Raw genomic sequence first — 17,816 nt, 5'->3', positions numbered from 1 at the left:
TCAACATTTCTTCTCAAATAAAATGTATCTCAGCTCTCAAGTAGTTAAGTTTTTAACAATAAAGATGTTATTGATGTCCATTATTAGGAAGAAGTATTTTTTGAAAGTCTGTAACTAAAATCTAATGATGGTTACTTCTTATTTTTTGTTTCTTCAGTAATGAAGTCTCAACAGTTGTTATACAGAATTTATTTATTTATGACAATTATCTGTCACCTTTAGGGATGCCACCTCGGCTCTGTTTTCCTGGACACTTATGAGTTAAACATCCTGCAGGGTGTGCAGAGGGCAACAAGCACTGCACACCTGGACAGCACACGAATAGTGACCATGGACAGCAATATTCATGTTCATCCCTGCACACCCTGCAGCATGTGTAACTCATAAGTGTCCAGGCAAACATAGCCGAGGTGGCAACCCTACCTTAATACTTTCAGGTATTTTTTATTTTTTTTCATCCTCTGGAGCAGTCACTTCTACAGACATGATCTGTTCATCCCCACCAGGAGAGGGACTGACGCGAATGCAAACAGTGTTGTCTGCAGATTCTGAGATTATTTCAGCGGCATCATCTTCTGGTTTGATGGAAGGCACAGGGGACCGCCGGTGAACAGGGGATCCAGGAGGTACAGGGCTGGTTCTAGATGGCTGCAATGCGGACACAATATATGTTATTACAAAACACATATAATGGTTGTTCCCAATCCTTTAGAGAAATGTATCAAATTATTTGTCAAAAATATCCCCATAGACATTAAAGGGACATTAAATGCAGTAGATCAACACATGCATAATAAAAGATAATGCAATAGCACGCTTGAATTTCAAATCAGTAGTAGATTTGTTTCTGGCAAATTTCAAAGTTAATTCTATTTTTACTTCCCCGTATCATGTGACAGTCATCAGCCAATCACAAAATGCATATTTGTATATACTGTGAACTCATGCACATGCTCAGTAGAAGCTGGTGCCTCAGAAAGTGTGCATAAATAAAGATAATGAAAGTAAATTGGAAAGTTTTTTTTGTATGCTCTGAATCATAAAAATGTAATTTGTTACTTTAGTGTCCCTTTAATGGTGGTTATCTGTAGAAAAACATAATTATTTTTTAACTCCATAGAGCATCCTCTACTGTTTCTTTAAGGTAGCAGTGGTCTTTACAAGATTTATACAAGTTATCAGTAGGGAGAATTAGGATTTCAGTGTTTTGAATGGCTTGTTATATTGGCAACATTACATATATTGGAAATTGCTCCTTTGGGTTTATTTTTTGATACTATAATTGTATTGGCCTATGTATATGGAAAGAGAGAGCTAAAATAAGACGGTATGTTCTTCCTGCCTATTCAGCCCATTTGAATAGGTATGTTGAGGTCAATGGTCTGTGGTTACAATGAACAAAAACAACTATTTCAAATACTCTGCTGCTGATAACAAGTCATCAGAAAGGAAACACAATTCACAAAGCAGTGTCACTAAGCACTGCCAAAGGAATGTTTTAAAATAATTAAACACTGTCATTTTGTTAGCGCAATTTATATGTTTGTAGATCAAAAGCAGTTCAGGAATACACCTTTTGAAAAGCTTGGTAGAACACGTTACTGTCCTCTTTTGCTGTGGCAACTAGAGTCAAATTTAAAGGAAAACTCAAGTCAGAATGAAACTTTCATGATTCAGATAGAGCATGACATTTTTAAACAAATGTCCAATTTACTTCTATTTACACTTTTTGAGTCATCAGTTCCTACTGAGCATGCACAATAATTCACAGAATATACGTATATGCATTTGCGATTGGCTGATGTCTGTCACATGATACAGGAGTGGCAATAGACATAACTTTAAAATTTGTCAGAAAAAAAAATCTACTACTCATGTGAAGTCTATTGCATTGTCTTTTTATCATGCATTTGTTGTTTATGCAAATCTACTGTATTTACTGGTGCTTTAAATTAGCTTGTGATCATATTTAAGTAGAACAAATACTAGATAGAATAAATAATAAACGTATATTGCAATGTAATTTTAGTGTCCTTAAAGGGATCTAGTCAAAATAAAAAACTTTCATGATACTTTCATCATCAAATTTGCTTTGTACTCTTGGTATTCTTTGTTGAAAGCTAAACCTAGGTAGGCTCATATGTTAATCTCTAAACCGTTAAACTGCCTCTTATCTCAGTACATTTCAACAGTTTTTCCACAGACACTGATAGTTCATATGTGTCATATATATAACATTGTGCTCACTCCCATGGAGTTCTATATGAGTCAGCACTGATTGGCTAAAATGCAAATCTGTCAAAAGTACTGAGATAAGGAGGCACTCTGCAGAGGCTTAGATACAAGGTAATTGAAGAGGTAAAAAGTGTATTAATATAACTGTTGGTTATGCAAAACTGGGCAATGGGTAATAAGGGGATTATCTATTTTTTTAAACAATAAAAAAATTCAAGTAGACTGTCCCTTTACTTAAACATTTTACTGGTAGATTAAATGATGATTTTATTGTTCCTTTTAGAAAGCAAACGGCTAGATTTAGAGTTTTGTCGGTAACAACCCGCGTAGCTAACGCTGGCTTTTTTTCCCCCCGCACCTTTAAAATACCGCTGGTATTTAGAGTTCACAGAATGGCTGCGTTTTCAGTGCGTTAAGCTCCAAAAAAGGAGCGTAGAGCATAATTTACCGCCACTGCAACTCTCGATACCAGCGGTGCTTACGGACGCTGCCAGCTTCAAAAACGTGCTCGTGCACGATTCCCCCATAGGAAACAATGGGGCAGTTTGAGCTGAAAAAAAACCTAACACCTGCAAAAAAGCAGCGTTCAGCTCCTAACGCAGCCCCATTGTTTCCTATGGGGAAACACTTCCTAAGTCTGCACCTAACACCCTAACATGTACCCGAGTCTAAACACCCCTAACCTTACACTTATAAACCCCTAATCTGCCGCCCCCGCTATCGCTGACCCCTGCATATTATTATTAACACCTATTCTGCCGCTCCGTACACCGCCGCAACCTACGTTATCCCTATGTACCCCTAATCTGCTGCCCATAACACCGCCGACCCCTATATTATATTTATTAACCCCTAATCTGCCCCCTACAACGTCGCTTCCACCTACCTACAATTATTAACCCCTAATCTGCCGACCGGACCTCACCGCTACTATAATAAATGTATTAACCCCTAATCTGCCCTCCCTAACATCGCTGACACCTAACTTCAAGTATTAACCCCTAATCTGCCGACCGGACCTCACCGCTACTCTAATAAATTTATTAACACCTAAAGCTAAGTCTAACCCTAACACCCCCCTAAGTTAAATATAATTTAAATCTAACAAAATAAATTAACTCTTATTAAATAAATTATTCCTATTTAAAGCTAAATACTTACCTGTAAAATAAACCCTAATGTAGCTACAATATAAATAATAATTATATTGTAGCTATTTTAAGATTAATATTTATTTTACAGGCAACTTTGTATTTATTTTACCAGGTACAATAGCTATTAAATAGTTAAGAACTATTTAATAGCTACCTAGTTAAAATAATTACAAAATTACCTGTAAAATAAATCCTAACCTAAGTTACAATTAAACCTAACACTACACTAGCAATAAATTAATTAAATAAAATACCTACAATTATCTACAATTAAACCTAACACTACACTATCAATAAATAAATTAAATAAAATACCTACAAATAAATACAATTAAATAAACTAACTAAAGTACAAAAAATAAAAAAATTAATTACAAACATAATAAAAATATTACAACAATTTTAAGCTAATTACACCTACTCTAAGCCCCCTAATAAAATAACAAAGCCCCCCAAAATAAAAAAATGCCCTACCCTATTCTAAAATTAAAATAGAAAAGCTCTTTTACCTTACCAGCCCTTAAAAGGGCCTTTTTTTATGCCCCAAAGAATTCAGCTCTTTTGCCTGTAAAAAAAAACATACAATACCCCCCCCAACATTACAACCCACCACCCACATACCCCTAATCTAACCCAAACCCCCCTTAAATAAACCTAACACTAAGCCCCTGAAGATCTTCCTACCTTGTCTTCACCATGCCAGGTATCACCAATCGCTCTAGGCTCCGAAATCTTCATCCAAGCCCAAGCGGGGGCTGGAGATCCATCATCCGGCTGAAGTCTTCTATCAAGCAACGGCTGAAGAGGTCCAGAAGAGGCTCCAAAGTCTTCATGCTATCCGGGCAGAAGAGTAGATCCGGACCGGCTCCATGTTGAAGACCTCCGGCGCGGATCCATCCTCTTCTTGCGACGTCCTAAGTGAATGAAGGTTCCTTTAAATGACGTCATCCAAGATGGCGTCCCTCGAATTCCGATTGGCTGATAGGATTCTATCAGCCAATCGGAATTAAGGTAGGAAAAATCTGATTGGCTGATGGAATCAGCCAATCAGATTTAAGTTTAATCCAATTGGCTGATCCAATCAGCCAATCAGATTGAACTCGCATTCTATTGGCTGATCGGAACAGCCAATAGGATGCAAGCTCAATCTGATTGGCTGATTCAATCAGCCAATCAGATTTTTCCTACCTTAATTCCGATTGGCTGATGGAATCCTATCAGCCAATCGGAATTCGAGGGACGCCATCTTGGATGACGTCATTTAAAGGAACCTTCCTTCGGACTTAGGACGTCGCAAGAAGAGGATGGATCCGTGCCGGAGGTCTTCAAGATGGAGCCCCTTGTCACCGCTTGGAAGAAGATGGTTGCCGGTCCGGATCTACTCTTCTGCCCGGATAGGATGAAGACTTTAGAGCCTCTTCTGGAACTCTTCAGCCGCCGCTTGATAGAAGACTTCAGCCGGATGATGGATCTCCAGCCCCCGCTTGGGCTTGGATGAAGACTTCGGAGCCTGGAGCGATCCGTGATACCTGGCATGGTGAAGACAAGGTAGGAAGATCTTCAGGGGCTTAGTGTTAGGTTTATTTAAGGGGGGTTTGGGTTAGATTAGGGGTATGTGGGTGGTGGGTTGTAATATTGGGGGGGGGTATTGTATGTTTTTTTTTTTACAGGCAAAAGAGCTGAATTCTTTGGGGTATGCCCCGCAAAAGGCCCTTTTAAGGGCTGGTAAGGTAAAAGAGCTTTTCTATTTTAATTTTAGAATAGGGTAGGGCATTTTTTTATTTTGGGGGGCTTTGTTATTTTATTAGGGGGCTTAGAGTAGGTGTAATTAGCTTAAAATTGTTGTAATATTTTTATTATGTTTGTAATTAATTTTTTTATTTTTTGTAACTTAGCTTTTTTTATTTTTTGTACTTTAGTTAGTTTATTTAATTGTATTTATTTGTAGGTAATTAATTTAATTTATTTATTGATAGTGTAGTGTTGGGTTTAATTGTAGATAATTGTAGGTATTTTATTTAATTAATTTATTGCTAGTGTAGTGTTAGGTTTAATTGTAACTTAGGTTAGGATTTATTTTACAGGTAATTTTGTAATTATTTTAACTAGGTAGCTATTAAATAGTTCTTAACTATTTAATAGCTATTGTACCTGGTTAAAATAAATACAAAGTTGCCTGTAAAATAAATATAAACCCTAAAATAGCTACAATATAATTATAATTTATATTGTAGCTATATTAGGGTTTATTTTACAGGTAAATATTTAGCTTTAAATAGGAATAATTTATTTAAAAAGAGTTAATTTATTTCGTTAGATTTAAATTATATTTAACTTAGGGGGGTGTTAGGGTTAGGGTTAGACTTAGCTTTAGGGGTTAATAAATTTATTTGAGTAGCGGTGAGGTCCGGTCGGCAGATTAGGGGTTAATACTTGAAGTTAGGTGTCGGCGATGTTAGGGAGGGCAGATTAGGGGTTAATACTATTTATTATAGGGTTATTGAGGCGGGAGTGAGGCGGATTAGGGGTTAATACATTTATTATAGTGGCGGTGAGGTACGGTCGGCAGATTAGGGGTTAATAATTATAGGTAGGTGGAGGCGACGTTGGGGGCGGCAGATTAGGGGTTAATAAATATAATATAGGGGTCGGCGATGTTAGGGGCAGCAGATTAGGGGTACATAGGGATAATGTAGGTGGCGGCGGTGTGCGGTCGGCAGATTAGGGGTTAAAAAATTTTAATAGAGTGGCGGCGATGTGGGGGGACCGCGGTTTAGGGGTACATAGGTAGTTTATGGGTGTTAGTGTACTTTAGAGCACAGTAGTTAAGAGCTTTATGAACCGGCATTAGCCCAGAAAGCTCTTAACTCCTGTTTTTTTTTCTGCAGCTGGAGTTTTGTCGTTAGATTTCTAACGCTCACTTCAGCCAAGACTCTAAATACCGGCGTTAGAAAGATCCCATTGAAAAGATAGGATACGCAATTGACGTAAGGGGATCTGCGGTATGGAAAAGTCGCGGCTGGAAAGTGAGCGTTAGACCCTTTAATGACTGACTCTAAATACCAGCGGGCGGTAAAAACCAGCGTTAGGAGCCTCTAACGCTGGTTTTGACGGCTACCGCCAAACTCTAAATCTAGCCGTAAGTGATTACTACCACTAGTATTTATCGGTGGCTTTTTAAAATGAATCATTATTTGCTTACACGTACCGCTCATGGAAGGCAATATCAGGCTAACGTCTTTGTTTTATCACATGTGAGTGCCTCATCTACTTACCTCTACACCTTTCTTGACTCTAAGACGACGTTTTAGTTTGGAAAATCCTTTGAATCCCATTTTCTCAGTTGCAGCAACTGCAGCTTTCAGCAGTTTTGGCGTTTCTGGCCTTGGGGGTATGATGTGCTGAAATCCTTTCTGTGTGGGACCTTCATCTTTTGGTTTGTTGCTATTCTTCAGCATTTTTCTAAAGGAGAGAAATACATATGTCAGAGAGCTGTATACAATGCAGTATATGTCAGAGAGCTGTATACAGTGCGGTATATGTCAGAGAGCTGTATACAGTGCGGTATATGTCAGAGAGCTGTATACAGTGCGGTATATGTCAGAGAGCTGTATACAATGCAGTATATGTCAGAGAGCTGTATACAGTGCAGTATATGTCAGAGAACTGTATACAATGCAGCATATGTCAGAGAGCTGTATACAATGCGGTGTATGTCAGAGATCTGTATACAATGCAGTATATGTCAGAGAGCTGTATACAATGCAGTATATGTCAGAGAGCAGTATACAATGCAGTATATGTCAGAGAGCTGTATACAATGCAGCATATGTCAGAGAGCTGTATACAATGCAGTATATGTCAGAGAGCTGTATACAGAGAGGTATATGTCAGAGAGCTGTATACAGTGCGGTATATGTCAGAGAGCTGTATACAATGCGGTATATGTCAGAGAGCTGTATACAATGCGGTATATGTCAGAGAGCTGTATACAATGCAGTATATGTCAGAGAGCTGTATACAATGCAGAATATGTCAGAGAGCTGTATACAATGCGGTATATGTCAGAGAGCTGTATACAATGCGGTATATGTCAGAGAGCTGTATACAATGCGGTATATGTCAGAGAGCTGTAAACAATGCAGTATATGTCAGAGAGCAGAATACAATGCAGTATATGTCAGAGAGCTGTATACAGTGCGGTATATGTCAGAGAGCTGTATACAATGCGGTATATGTCAGAGAGCTGTATACAATGCAGTATATGTAAGAGAGCTGTATACAATGCGGTATATGTCAGAGAGCTGTATACAGTGCGGTATATGTCAGAGAGCTGTAAACAATGCAGTATATGTCAGAGAGCAGAATACAATGCTGTATATGTCAGAGAGGTGTATACAATGCGGTATATGTCAGAGAGCAATATACAATGCAGTATATGTCAGAGAGCAGCACACAATACAGTATATGTCAGAGAGCTGTATACAATGCGGTATATGTCAGAGAGCTGTATACAGTGCTGTATATGTCAGAGAGCTGTATACAATGCAGTATATGTCAGAGAGCAGTATACAATGCGGTATATGTCAGAGAGCAGAATACAATGCAGTATATGTCAGAGAGCAGAATACAATGCAGTATATGTCAGAGAGCTGTATACAGTGCGGTATATGTCAGAGAGCTGTATACAATGCGGTATATGTCAGAGAGCTGTATACAATGCAGTATATGTCAGAGAGCAGAATAGAATGCGGTGTATGTCAGAGAGCTGTGTACAATGCGGTATATGTCAGAGAGCTGTATACAATGCGGTATATGTCAGAGAGCTGTATACAGTGCGGTATATGTCAGAGAGCTGTATACAATGCGGTATATGTCAGAGAGCTGTATACAATGCGGTATATGTCAGAGAGCTGTATACAATGCGGTATATGTCAGAGAGCTGTATACAGTGCGGTATATGTCAGAGAGCTGTATACAGTGCAGTATATGTCAGAGAGCTTTATACAATGCAGTATATGTCAGAGAGCTGTATACAATGCAGTATATGTCAGAGAGCTGTATACAATGCGGTATATGTCAGAGAGCTGTATACAGTGCTGTATATGTCAGAGAGCGGTATACAATGCAGTATATGTCAGAGAGCTGTATACAATGCGGTATATGTCAGAGAGCTGTATACAATGCAGTATATGTCAGAGAGCTGTATACAATGCAGTATATGTCAGAGAGCTGTATACAATGCGGTATATGTCAGAGAGCTGTATACAATGCAGTATATGTCAGAGAGCTGTATACAATGCGGTATATGTCAGAGAGCTGTATACAGTGCTGTATATGTCAGAGAGCGGTATACAATGCAGTATATGTCAGAGAGCTGTATACAATGCAGTATATGTCAGAGAGCAGTATACAATGCAGTATATGTCAGAGAGCTTTATACAATGCAGTATATGTCAGAGAGCTGTATACAATGCAGTATATGTCAGAGAGCTGTATACAATGCAGTATATGTCAGAGAGCTGTAAACAATGCAGTATATGTCAGAGAGCTGTATACAATGCGGTATATGTCAGAGAGCTGTAAACAATGCAGTATATGTCAGAGAGCTGTATACAATGCAGTATATGTCAGAGAGCTGTATACAATGTGGTATATGTCAGAGAGTAGCACACAATGCAGTATATGTCAGAGAGCTGTATACAATGCGGTGTATGTCAGAGAGCTGTATACAATGCAGTATATGTCAGAGAGCTGTAAACAATGCAGTATATGTCAGAGAGCTGTATACAATGCAGTATATGTCAGAGAGCTGTATACAATGCAGTATATGTCAGAGAGCTGTATACAGTGCGGTATATGTCAGAGAGCTGTGTACAATGCAGTATATGTCAGAGAGCTGTAAACAATGCAGTATATGTCAGAGAGCTGTAAACAATGCAGTATATGTCAGAGAGCTGTATACAGTGCAGTATATGTCAGAGAGCTGTAAACAATGCAGTATATGTCAGAGCTGTATAGAGTGCGGTATATGTCAGAGAGCTGTATACAATGCAGTATATGACATCAAGCATGAATAAGGTGCTGTGACACCGAAACGTCGCTATTTGTGTCTGAATAAAGTTGGTTCGACAAAGTGCTGGAGACCTTGCTTATCTTTGCAGTATATGTCAGAGAGCTGTATACAATGCTTTATATGTCAGAGAGCTGTATACAATGCAGTATATGTCAGAGAGCTGTATACAATGCAGTATATGTCAGAGAGCTGTATACAATGCGGTATATGTCAGAGAGCTGTATGCAATGCAGTATATGTCAGAGAGCTGTATACAATGCAGTATATGTCAGAGAGCTGTGTACAATGCGGTATATGTCAGAGAGCTGTATACAATACAGTATATGTCAGAGAGCAGAATACAATACAGTATATGTCAGAGAGCTGTATACAATGCAGTATATGTCAGAGAGCTGCATACAATGCGGTATATGTCAGAGAGCAGAATACAATACAGTATATGTCAGAGAGCTGTATACAATGCAGTATATGTCAGAGAGCTGTATACAGAGAGGTATATGTCAGAGAGTAGAATACAATACAGTATATGTCAGAGAGCTGTATACAATGCAGTATATGTCAGAGAGCTGTATACAATGCAGTATATGTCAGAGAGCTGTATACAGAGAGGTATATGTCAGAGAGCAGAATACAATACAGTATATGTCAGAGAGCTGTATACAATGCAGTATATGTCAGAGAGCTGCATACAATGCGGTATATGTCAGAGAGCTGTATACAATGCGGTATATGTCAGAGAGCTGTATACAATGCGGTATATGTCAGAGAGGTGTATATAATGCGGTATATGTCAGAGAGCTGTATACAATGCAGTATATGTCAGAGAGCTGTATACAATGCTGTATAAAATGCTGTATACAATGCGGTATAAAATGCTGTATACAATGTGGTATATGTCAGACAGCTGCTGTATACAATGCGGTATATGTCAGAGCTGTATACAGTGCGGTATATGTCAGACAGCTGCTGTATACAATGCTGTATGTGTCAGGGAGCTTTATACAATGCTGTATATGTCAGAGAGCTGTATACAATGCTGTATATGTGAGAGAGCTGTATACAATGCAGTATATGTCAGAGAGCTGTATACAATGCAGTATATGTCAGAGAGCTGTATACAATGCAGTATATGTCAGAGAGCTGTATACAATGCTGTATATGTGAGAGAGCTGTATACAATGCAGTATAAAATGCTGTATACAATGCGGTATATGGCAGAGAGTAATATACAATGCTGTAGTAGCTGAGCTTCTTCTTATTTAAGCAGTAACATTGATTTTCTCTGCACAGAACCATGGCTGACATACAGTAAGTAGTTTTCTCAAGGTACTTACTTTGCTTTCCTACGTAGAAGTTTCTGAGACTCTGGATAATGGGTTAAAATTTCACTCAGATCTTTCTTATCCAAGATGAAAAGGTTGGTAAATCCATGAGCCACGACATTTGCTGTACGACGATTTCCTCCTCCAACAGCCAGCAGACTAAAGTAATGATAGGAAAGATATTAAAGATATATGGAAATGTGACTATAGAATTTCCCTGATGACTTTAATCACAATGTGCAGGTGTATCTTTAGTACACTGCATATTGGACAGTCCAACATACTATTTATTGCCTGCCCCTTATAAAGTTTACCTAGGTAGCCTTTCAGATAATGTATCTTTCTGTTAGAAAACTTACAGGTGATATCACACTGTGCATAAGTAATGTTCGCTCTTCATAAGTAACAGAAAACATTAATAAAATGTGTATAAAAGTAAATATCTGTCTATTGCAAAACAGCAGTCATTGGCCTATGTCTGGGGTTTTCCATTCCCTAAAAGGCCAGATTTTCAGGATTGCCTTGGGTAAGAGCAGGTTAATAACTATCGGCTAGATTTAGAGTTTTGTCGGTAAAAAAGGGCATTTTTTATTTTGGGGGGCTTTGTTATTTTATTAGGGGGCTTAGAGTAGGTGTAATTAGTTTAAAATTGTTGTAATATTTTTCTTATGTTTGTAAATATTTTTTTATTTTTTGTAACTTAGTTCTTTTTTATTTTTTGTACTTTAGTTAGTTTATTTCATTGTATTTATTTGTAGATATTGTATTTAATTAATTTATTGATAGTGTAGTGTTAGGTTTAATTGTAGGTAATTGTAGTTATTTTATTTAACCCCTTAAGGACCACAGCACTTTTCCATTTTCTGTCCGTTTGGGACCAAGGCTATTTTTACATTTCTGCAGCGTTTGTGTTTAGCTGTAATTTTCCTCTTACTCATTTACTGTACCCACACATATTATATACCGTATTTCTCGCCATTAAATGAACTTTCGAAAGATACCATTATTTTCATCATATCATATAATTTACTATAAAAATTTTTATAAAATATGAGGAAAAAATGGAAAAAAACACACTTTTTCTAACTTGCGGTATATGTCAGAGCTGTATACAGTGCGGTATATGTCAGACAGCTGCTGTATACAATGCTGTATGTGTCAGGGAGCTTTATACAATGCTGTATATGTCAGAGAGCTGTATACAATGCTGTATATGTGAGAGAGCTGTATACAATGCTGTTTACAATGCTGTATAAAATGCGGTATATGTCAGAGAGGTGTATACAATGCTGTATATGTCAGAGAGGTGTATACAATGCTTTCTATGTCAGAGAGGTGTATACAATGCTGTATAAAATGCGGTATATGGCAGAGAGTAATATACAATGCTGTATTAGCTGAGCTTCTTCTTATTTAAGCAGTAACATTGATTTTCAACAGCTGTCTGCCAGTACCCAGTTTGAAATCAAATATGTTTTTTCTGTATTTTCTGTACACTGTATTTTCTGTAGTGTAGCTGCCCCCCCCCTCAACCCCCAACCTCCCACCCTCCCAGATCGTTAAATTACAAGTTAATTTGTAATGTTCCCACCCTCTCTCCCACCGTGTACCACTTAACATTTGTTCCATAGTGTAGGGTACGTCCTTGGTCATTAACTGCATTTTTTTGCAGGACGTACCCCATACGTCGTTGGTCGTTAAGGGGTTAATTAATGTATTGATAGTGTAGTGTTAGGTTTAATTGTAACTTAGGTTAGGATTTATTTTACAGGTAATTTTGTAATTATTTTAACTAGGTAGCTATTAAATAGTTCTTAACTATTTAATAGCTATTGTACCTGGTTAAAATAAATACAAAGTTACCTGTAAAATAAATATAAATCCTAAAATAGCTATAATATAATTATAATTTATATTGTAGCTATATTAGGGTTTATTTTACAGGTAAGTATTTAGTTTTAAATAGGAATAATTTCTTTAATAAGAGTTAATTTATTTAGTTAGATTTAAATTATATTTAACTTAGGGGGGTGTTAGTGTTAGGGTTAGACTTAGCTTTAGGGGTTAATACATTTATTAGAATAGCGGCGAGATTCGGTCGGCAGATTAGGGGTTAATAATTGAAGTTAGGTGTCGGCGATGTTAGGGAGGGCAGATTAGGGGTTAATACTATTTATTATAGGGTTATTGAGGCGGGAGTGAGGCGGATTAGGGGTTAATAACTTTATTATAGTAGCGGTGAGATCCGCTCGGCAGATTAGGGGTTAATAAGTGTAGGCAGGTGGAGGCGACGTTGAGGGGGGCAGATTAGGGGTTAATAAATATAATATAGGGGTCGGCGGTGTTAGGGGCAGCAGATTAGGGGTACATAGCTATAATGTAGGTGGCGGCTCTTTGCGGTCGGCAGATTAGGGGTTAATTATTGTAGGTAGGTGGCGGCGACGTTGTGGGGGGCAGGTTAGGGGTTAATAAATATAATATAGGGGTCGGCGGTGTTAGGGGCAGCAGATTAGGGGTACAGAAGTATAACGTAGGTGGCGGTCGGCAGATTAGGGGTTAAAAAAATGTAATCGAGTGGCGGCGATGTGGGGGGACCTCGGTTTAGGGGTACATAGGTAGTTTATGGGTGTTAGTGTACTTTAGAGCACAGTAGTTAAGAGCTTTATAAACCGGCGTTAGCCCAGAAAGCTCTTAACTACTGACTTTTTTCTGCGGCTGGAGTTTTGTCGTTAGATTTCTAACGCTCACTTCAGACACGACTCTAAATACCGGAGTTAGAAAGATCCCATTGAAAAGATAGGATACGCAATTGACGTAAGGGGATCTGCGGTATGGAAAAGTCGCGGCTGAAAAGTGAGCGTTAGACCCTTTCCTGACTGACTCCAAATACCGACGGTAGCCTAAAACCAGCGTTAGGAGCCTCTAACGCTGGTTTTCACGGCTACCGCCAAACTCCAAATCTAGGCCAGCGTTTACTAATCAACTGATTATTTCACTTGTGCTCCAGTTACAATATCCTGAAAATCTGGCCTGATGACCTGAAAACCCCTGGCCTTGATTAATAAGCACTTGTGAGGTTGTTAAAGGCCTCATTGTAATTGGAGATCATGCACAAAATATATTAAAGGGACATGAAATCCATTTTGTCCTTTCATGATTCATATAGAGCATGTGATTTTAAACTAGTTTCCAATTTACTTCTATTATCTAATTTGTTTTGTGTCTTGATATTCTTTGTTGAAAAGGATACCTAGATAGACTCAGAAGCTGCTGATTGGTGGCTGCACATATTTGCCTCATCTTATTATCTCACCCAGTGCATTCAGTTTGCTCCCAGTAGTGCAATGCTGCTTCTTCAACAAAGGACACCAAGAGAATGAAGCAAAGTTTATAATGGAAGTCAATTGGAAAGTTGTTTAAAATTGTATGCTCTATCTAAATCATAAAAAGAACATTTGGGGTTTCATGTCCCTTTAAGCATTGCTTCACCTATATTTTCCACAGTTTTGTTAGAGGGTGTTCCTGCCTATTCTATAGTTGTGTCATAAAACTCACCTGATTTCTCCAAACACAGAACCAGCTTTAAGGCTGACCAACACAGTCTGACCATCTGGTCCTCCCAGGACCTGCACCTGACCGGCTTTAATGATGTACATTTCACGTCCAATCTCTCCCTACAAGAAACAAAGGATCTGGTCCACCTGTTCATGGAAGCAGCACTTTCTAATAAAGGGTTTAGAACCTTCACAATTCAATCCCATGTAAAGAAGGTAAACTATAAATTATACTAAACATTCTCTGCACGGTGACTTTAATTTTACTAGTCGTTAATACTACAAATGTCTTTTTAACTATTTTACAGGTAACAATAGACACTAGCGGCTAGATTACGAGTTTTGCGGTATGAGTGGAAAAGCAGCGTTATGGCTCTTTTTCACTACTGCTGGTATTACGCTGGTATTACGAGTCTTGCAGGTATAGCTGTACCGCACAATTTTTTGTCCGGAACGCAACGTAACTACCGCAGCTTTTAAAAAGTCCTTTTTCAATGGGACTTCCACAGCACCGGTATTACAAGTTTGCCTGCCCGCCCAAAAAGTTAGCAGTACAGCCTATACCGTCAAGATCCATAACCTAAACTGAAAGTCAGTAGTTATGAGTTTTACGCTACAACGCTGTAACATAAAACTCATAACTAAAGTGCTAAAAAGTACACTAACACTCATAAACTACCTATTAACCCCTAAACCGAGGCCCTCCCACATCTCAAACACTAAAATAAAATTATTAACCCCTAATCTGCCGCTCCGGACATCGCTGCCACTATAATAAACATATTAACCCCTAAACCGCCGCACTCCCGCATTGTAAACACTAGTTAAATATTATTAACCCCTAATCTGTTGTGCCTAACATCGCCGCAACCTACATTACTGTTATTAACCCCTAATCTGTTGCCCCCCAAATCGCCGCCACTATATTAAAGTTATTAACCCCTAAATCTAACCCTAAGTCTAACTCTAACACCTTTAACTTTAATATAATTAAAATAACTGTAAATAAATATTACTATCATTAACTAAATAATCCGGTTTATAAAGCTCTTAACTACTGTGCTCTAAAGTACACTAACACCCATAAACTACCTATGTACCCCTAAACCGAGGTCCCCCCACATCGCCGCCACTCGATTACATTTTTTTAACCCCTAATCTGCTGACCGCCACCTACGTTATACTTCTGTACCCCTAATCTGCTGCCCCTAACACCGCCGACCCCTATATTATATTTATTAACCCCTAAGCTGCCCCCCACAACGTCGCCGCCACCTACCTACAATAATTAACCCCTAATCTGCCGACCGCAAAGAGCCGCCACCTACATTATAGCTATGTACCCCTAATCTGCTGCCCCTATATTATATTTATTAACCCCTAATCTGCCCCCCTCAACGTCGCCTCCACCTGCCTACACTTATTAACCCCTAATCTGCCGAGCGGATCTCAACGCTACTATAATAAAGTTATTAACCCCTAATCTGCCTCACTCCCTCCTCAATAACCCTATAATAAATAGTATTAACCCCTAATCTGCCCTCCCTAACATCGCCGACACCTAACTTCAATTATTAACCCCTAATCTGCCGACCGAATCTCGCCGCTATTCTAATAAATGTATTAACCCCTAAAGCTAAGTCTAACCCTAACACTAACACCCCCCTAAGTTAAATATAATTTAAATCTAACGAAATAAATTAACTCTTATTAAAGAAATTATTCCTATTTAAAACTAAATACTTACCTGTAAAATAAACCATAAGCTAGCTACAATATAACTAATAGTTACATTGTATCTATCTTAGGTGTTATTTTTATTTTACAGGTAAGTTTGTATTTATTTTAACTAGATAGTTAGTAAATAGTTAATAAGTATTTAGTAACTAGTCTACCTAGTTAAAATAAATACAAACTTACCTGTAAAATAAAAATAAAACCTAAAATAGATACAATCGGCCAGATTACCAGTTTTGCGTTAGAGGCTATTCTCTGCTAACGAGCAGCTTTCTCTCACCGCTCACTTACATGCAACGCTGGTATTACAGGTTTTTACAAACCCGGCGTTAAAAGGCAAGAAGTGAGCGTAGAGCAAAATTATGCTCCTTACCGCACTCCAATACCAGCGCTGCTTAAGTCAGCGGTGAGCTGGTCGAACGTGCTCGTGCACGATTTTCCCATAGGAATCAACGGGGAGAGCCGGCTGAGAAAAAGACTAACACCTGCCAAAAAGCAGCGTAAAACTCAGTAATGGAGCCCCATTGATTCCTATGGGGAAATAAAATTTATGTCTACACTTAACACCCTAACATGAACCCGAGTCTAAAAACCCCTAATCTTACACTTATTAACCCTAACCTGCCACTCCCGACATTGCCAACACCTGCATTATATTTATTAATTTTCACCATATGTAGAAATAAAAGTCTTGTAAGAGACAGAGCATTAAATCATTGCAGTAGATTTATTCGAATGAACAAACAGGTGAACACCACTCCACACACACCTCACAGCCACATCCGACGCGTTTCCTGCCGCTAAACGGCACTTCATCAGGGATATTGACAGCTGCTGTGAACCTCCCTTAAAAAGGCTAAGCCCTCATATTCAGATTTAAAGGTATAGTACTTTTTCTATAGCCTTTCATACAAGGGGGTTAAACAAACACATTGTTACAAAATAAAACTATATAAAATATTCAATACAATGTTGCAACTTGAGCACACTAAAGTTTAACTTAATTTCACATAAATAGGAACATTTAGCCTCATACACTATAAATGTATGACTCTCTATATATATACCGTTATATTTTTACAATTCATGGCTAATCTATGATTAAATTTATAGGTATGAAAATTTATTACAATTAATACACTCGGCTTTGCCTTGATTCATAATGATGTCAATATAATGAATATTCGAATAATATAATACAGAAAAATTAAAGAAAAATTAAAAATTAAAAATTGATCTGTTCTAATCTTCAAATATAACATTATTTTATGACTGAACCCACAATGTTATGATACTATCAATTATTTTAGGCATTACTTAGAATTTCATATTAGTTGCCTATATATAATTTTACATCTGAAATCATATTTATACCAAAAGGACTTCCGGTTTTCAATGTATATATCAATGTATATAGACTTCACTCCTATTTAGGGCTTTAACTCTATTTCCCCCAACATTATATTTTGGTATTAAATCAATACCTTGAACGGAGAAAAGTGTATTAATATATTCTAATTCTTGTTTATCATAATTATCATTTCTTCTGTGTAGTGCAAAGTGCTTTGATACAGGTGTTTTTGGAATATCATTTTCTAAGGAAAGCAAGTGCTCCCTCACTCTATCCTTGAGCATTTTTGTAGTTCTTCCTGTATATTGACTATTACACAGTTTGCATGTGATCAAATATATAACAAATCTTGAGTTACAATCTATATGGTGGTTTATCTTATATGTG

General features: G+C 37.9%; 1 protein-coding gene across 1 annotated transcript in view; it reads right to left on the bottom strand.

Annotated features, from left to right (window-relative positions):
* Positions 1-361: 361 nt before the first annotated feature.
* Positions 362-17,816, bottom strand: part of CNGB1 (cyclic nucleotide gated channel subunit beta 1) — a 104,115-nt gene continuing 86,660 nt past the window's right edge. The window contains exons 15-18 of the mRNA XM_053719525.1: positions 14,343-14,461; positions 10,800-10,946; positions 6,665-6,851; positions 362-648 (exon numbers count right to left, since the gene is read on the bottom strand). Coding sequence (XP_053575500.1) covers positions 445-648; positions 6,665-6,851; positions 10,800-10,946; positions 14,343-14,461 — 657 coding nt within the window. The 3' untranslated portion in view covers positions 362-444. The remainder of the gene's footprint in view (positions 649-6,664; positions 6,852-10,799; positions 10,947-14,342; positions 14,462-17,816) is intronic.

The sequence above is a fragment of the Bombina bombina genome, chromosome 1 (assembly GCF_027579735.1).
Source record: "Bombina bombina isolate aBomBom1 chromosome 1, aBomBom1.pri, whole genome shotgun sequence".
Taxonomy (NCBI): Eukaryota; Metazoa; Chordata; class Amphibia; order Anura; family Bombinatoridae; genus Bombina; species Bombina bombina.
Note: the sequence above shows the minus strand (reverse complement) of the source record. Positions and strands in the feature narration are given on the sequence as shown.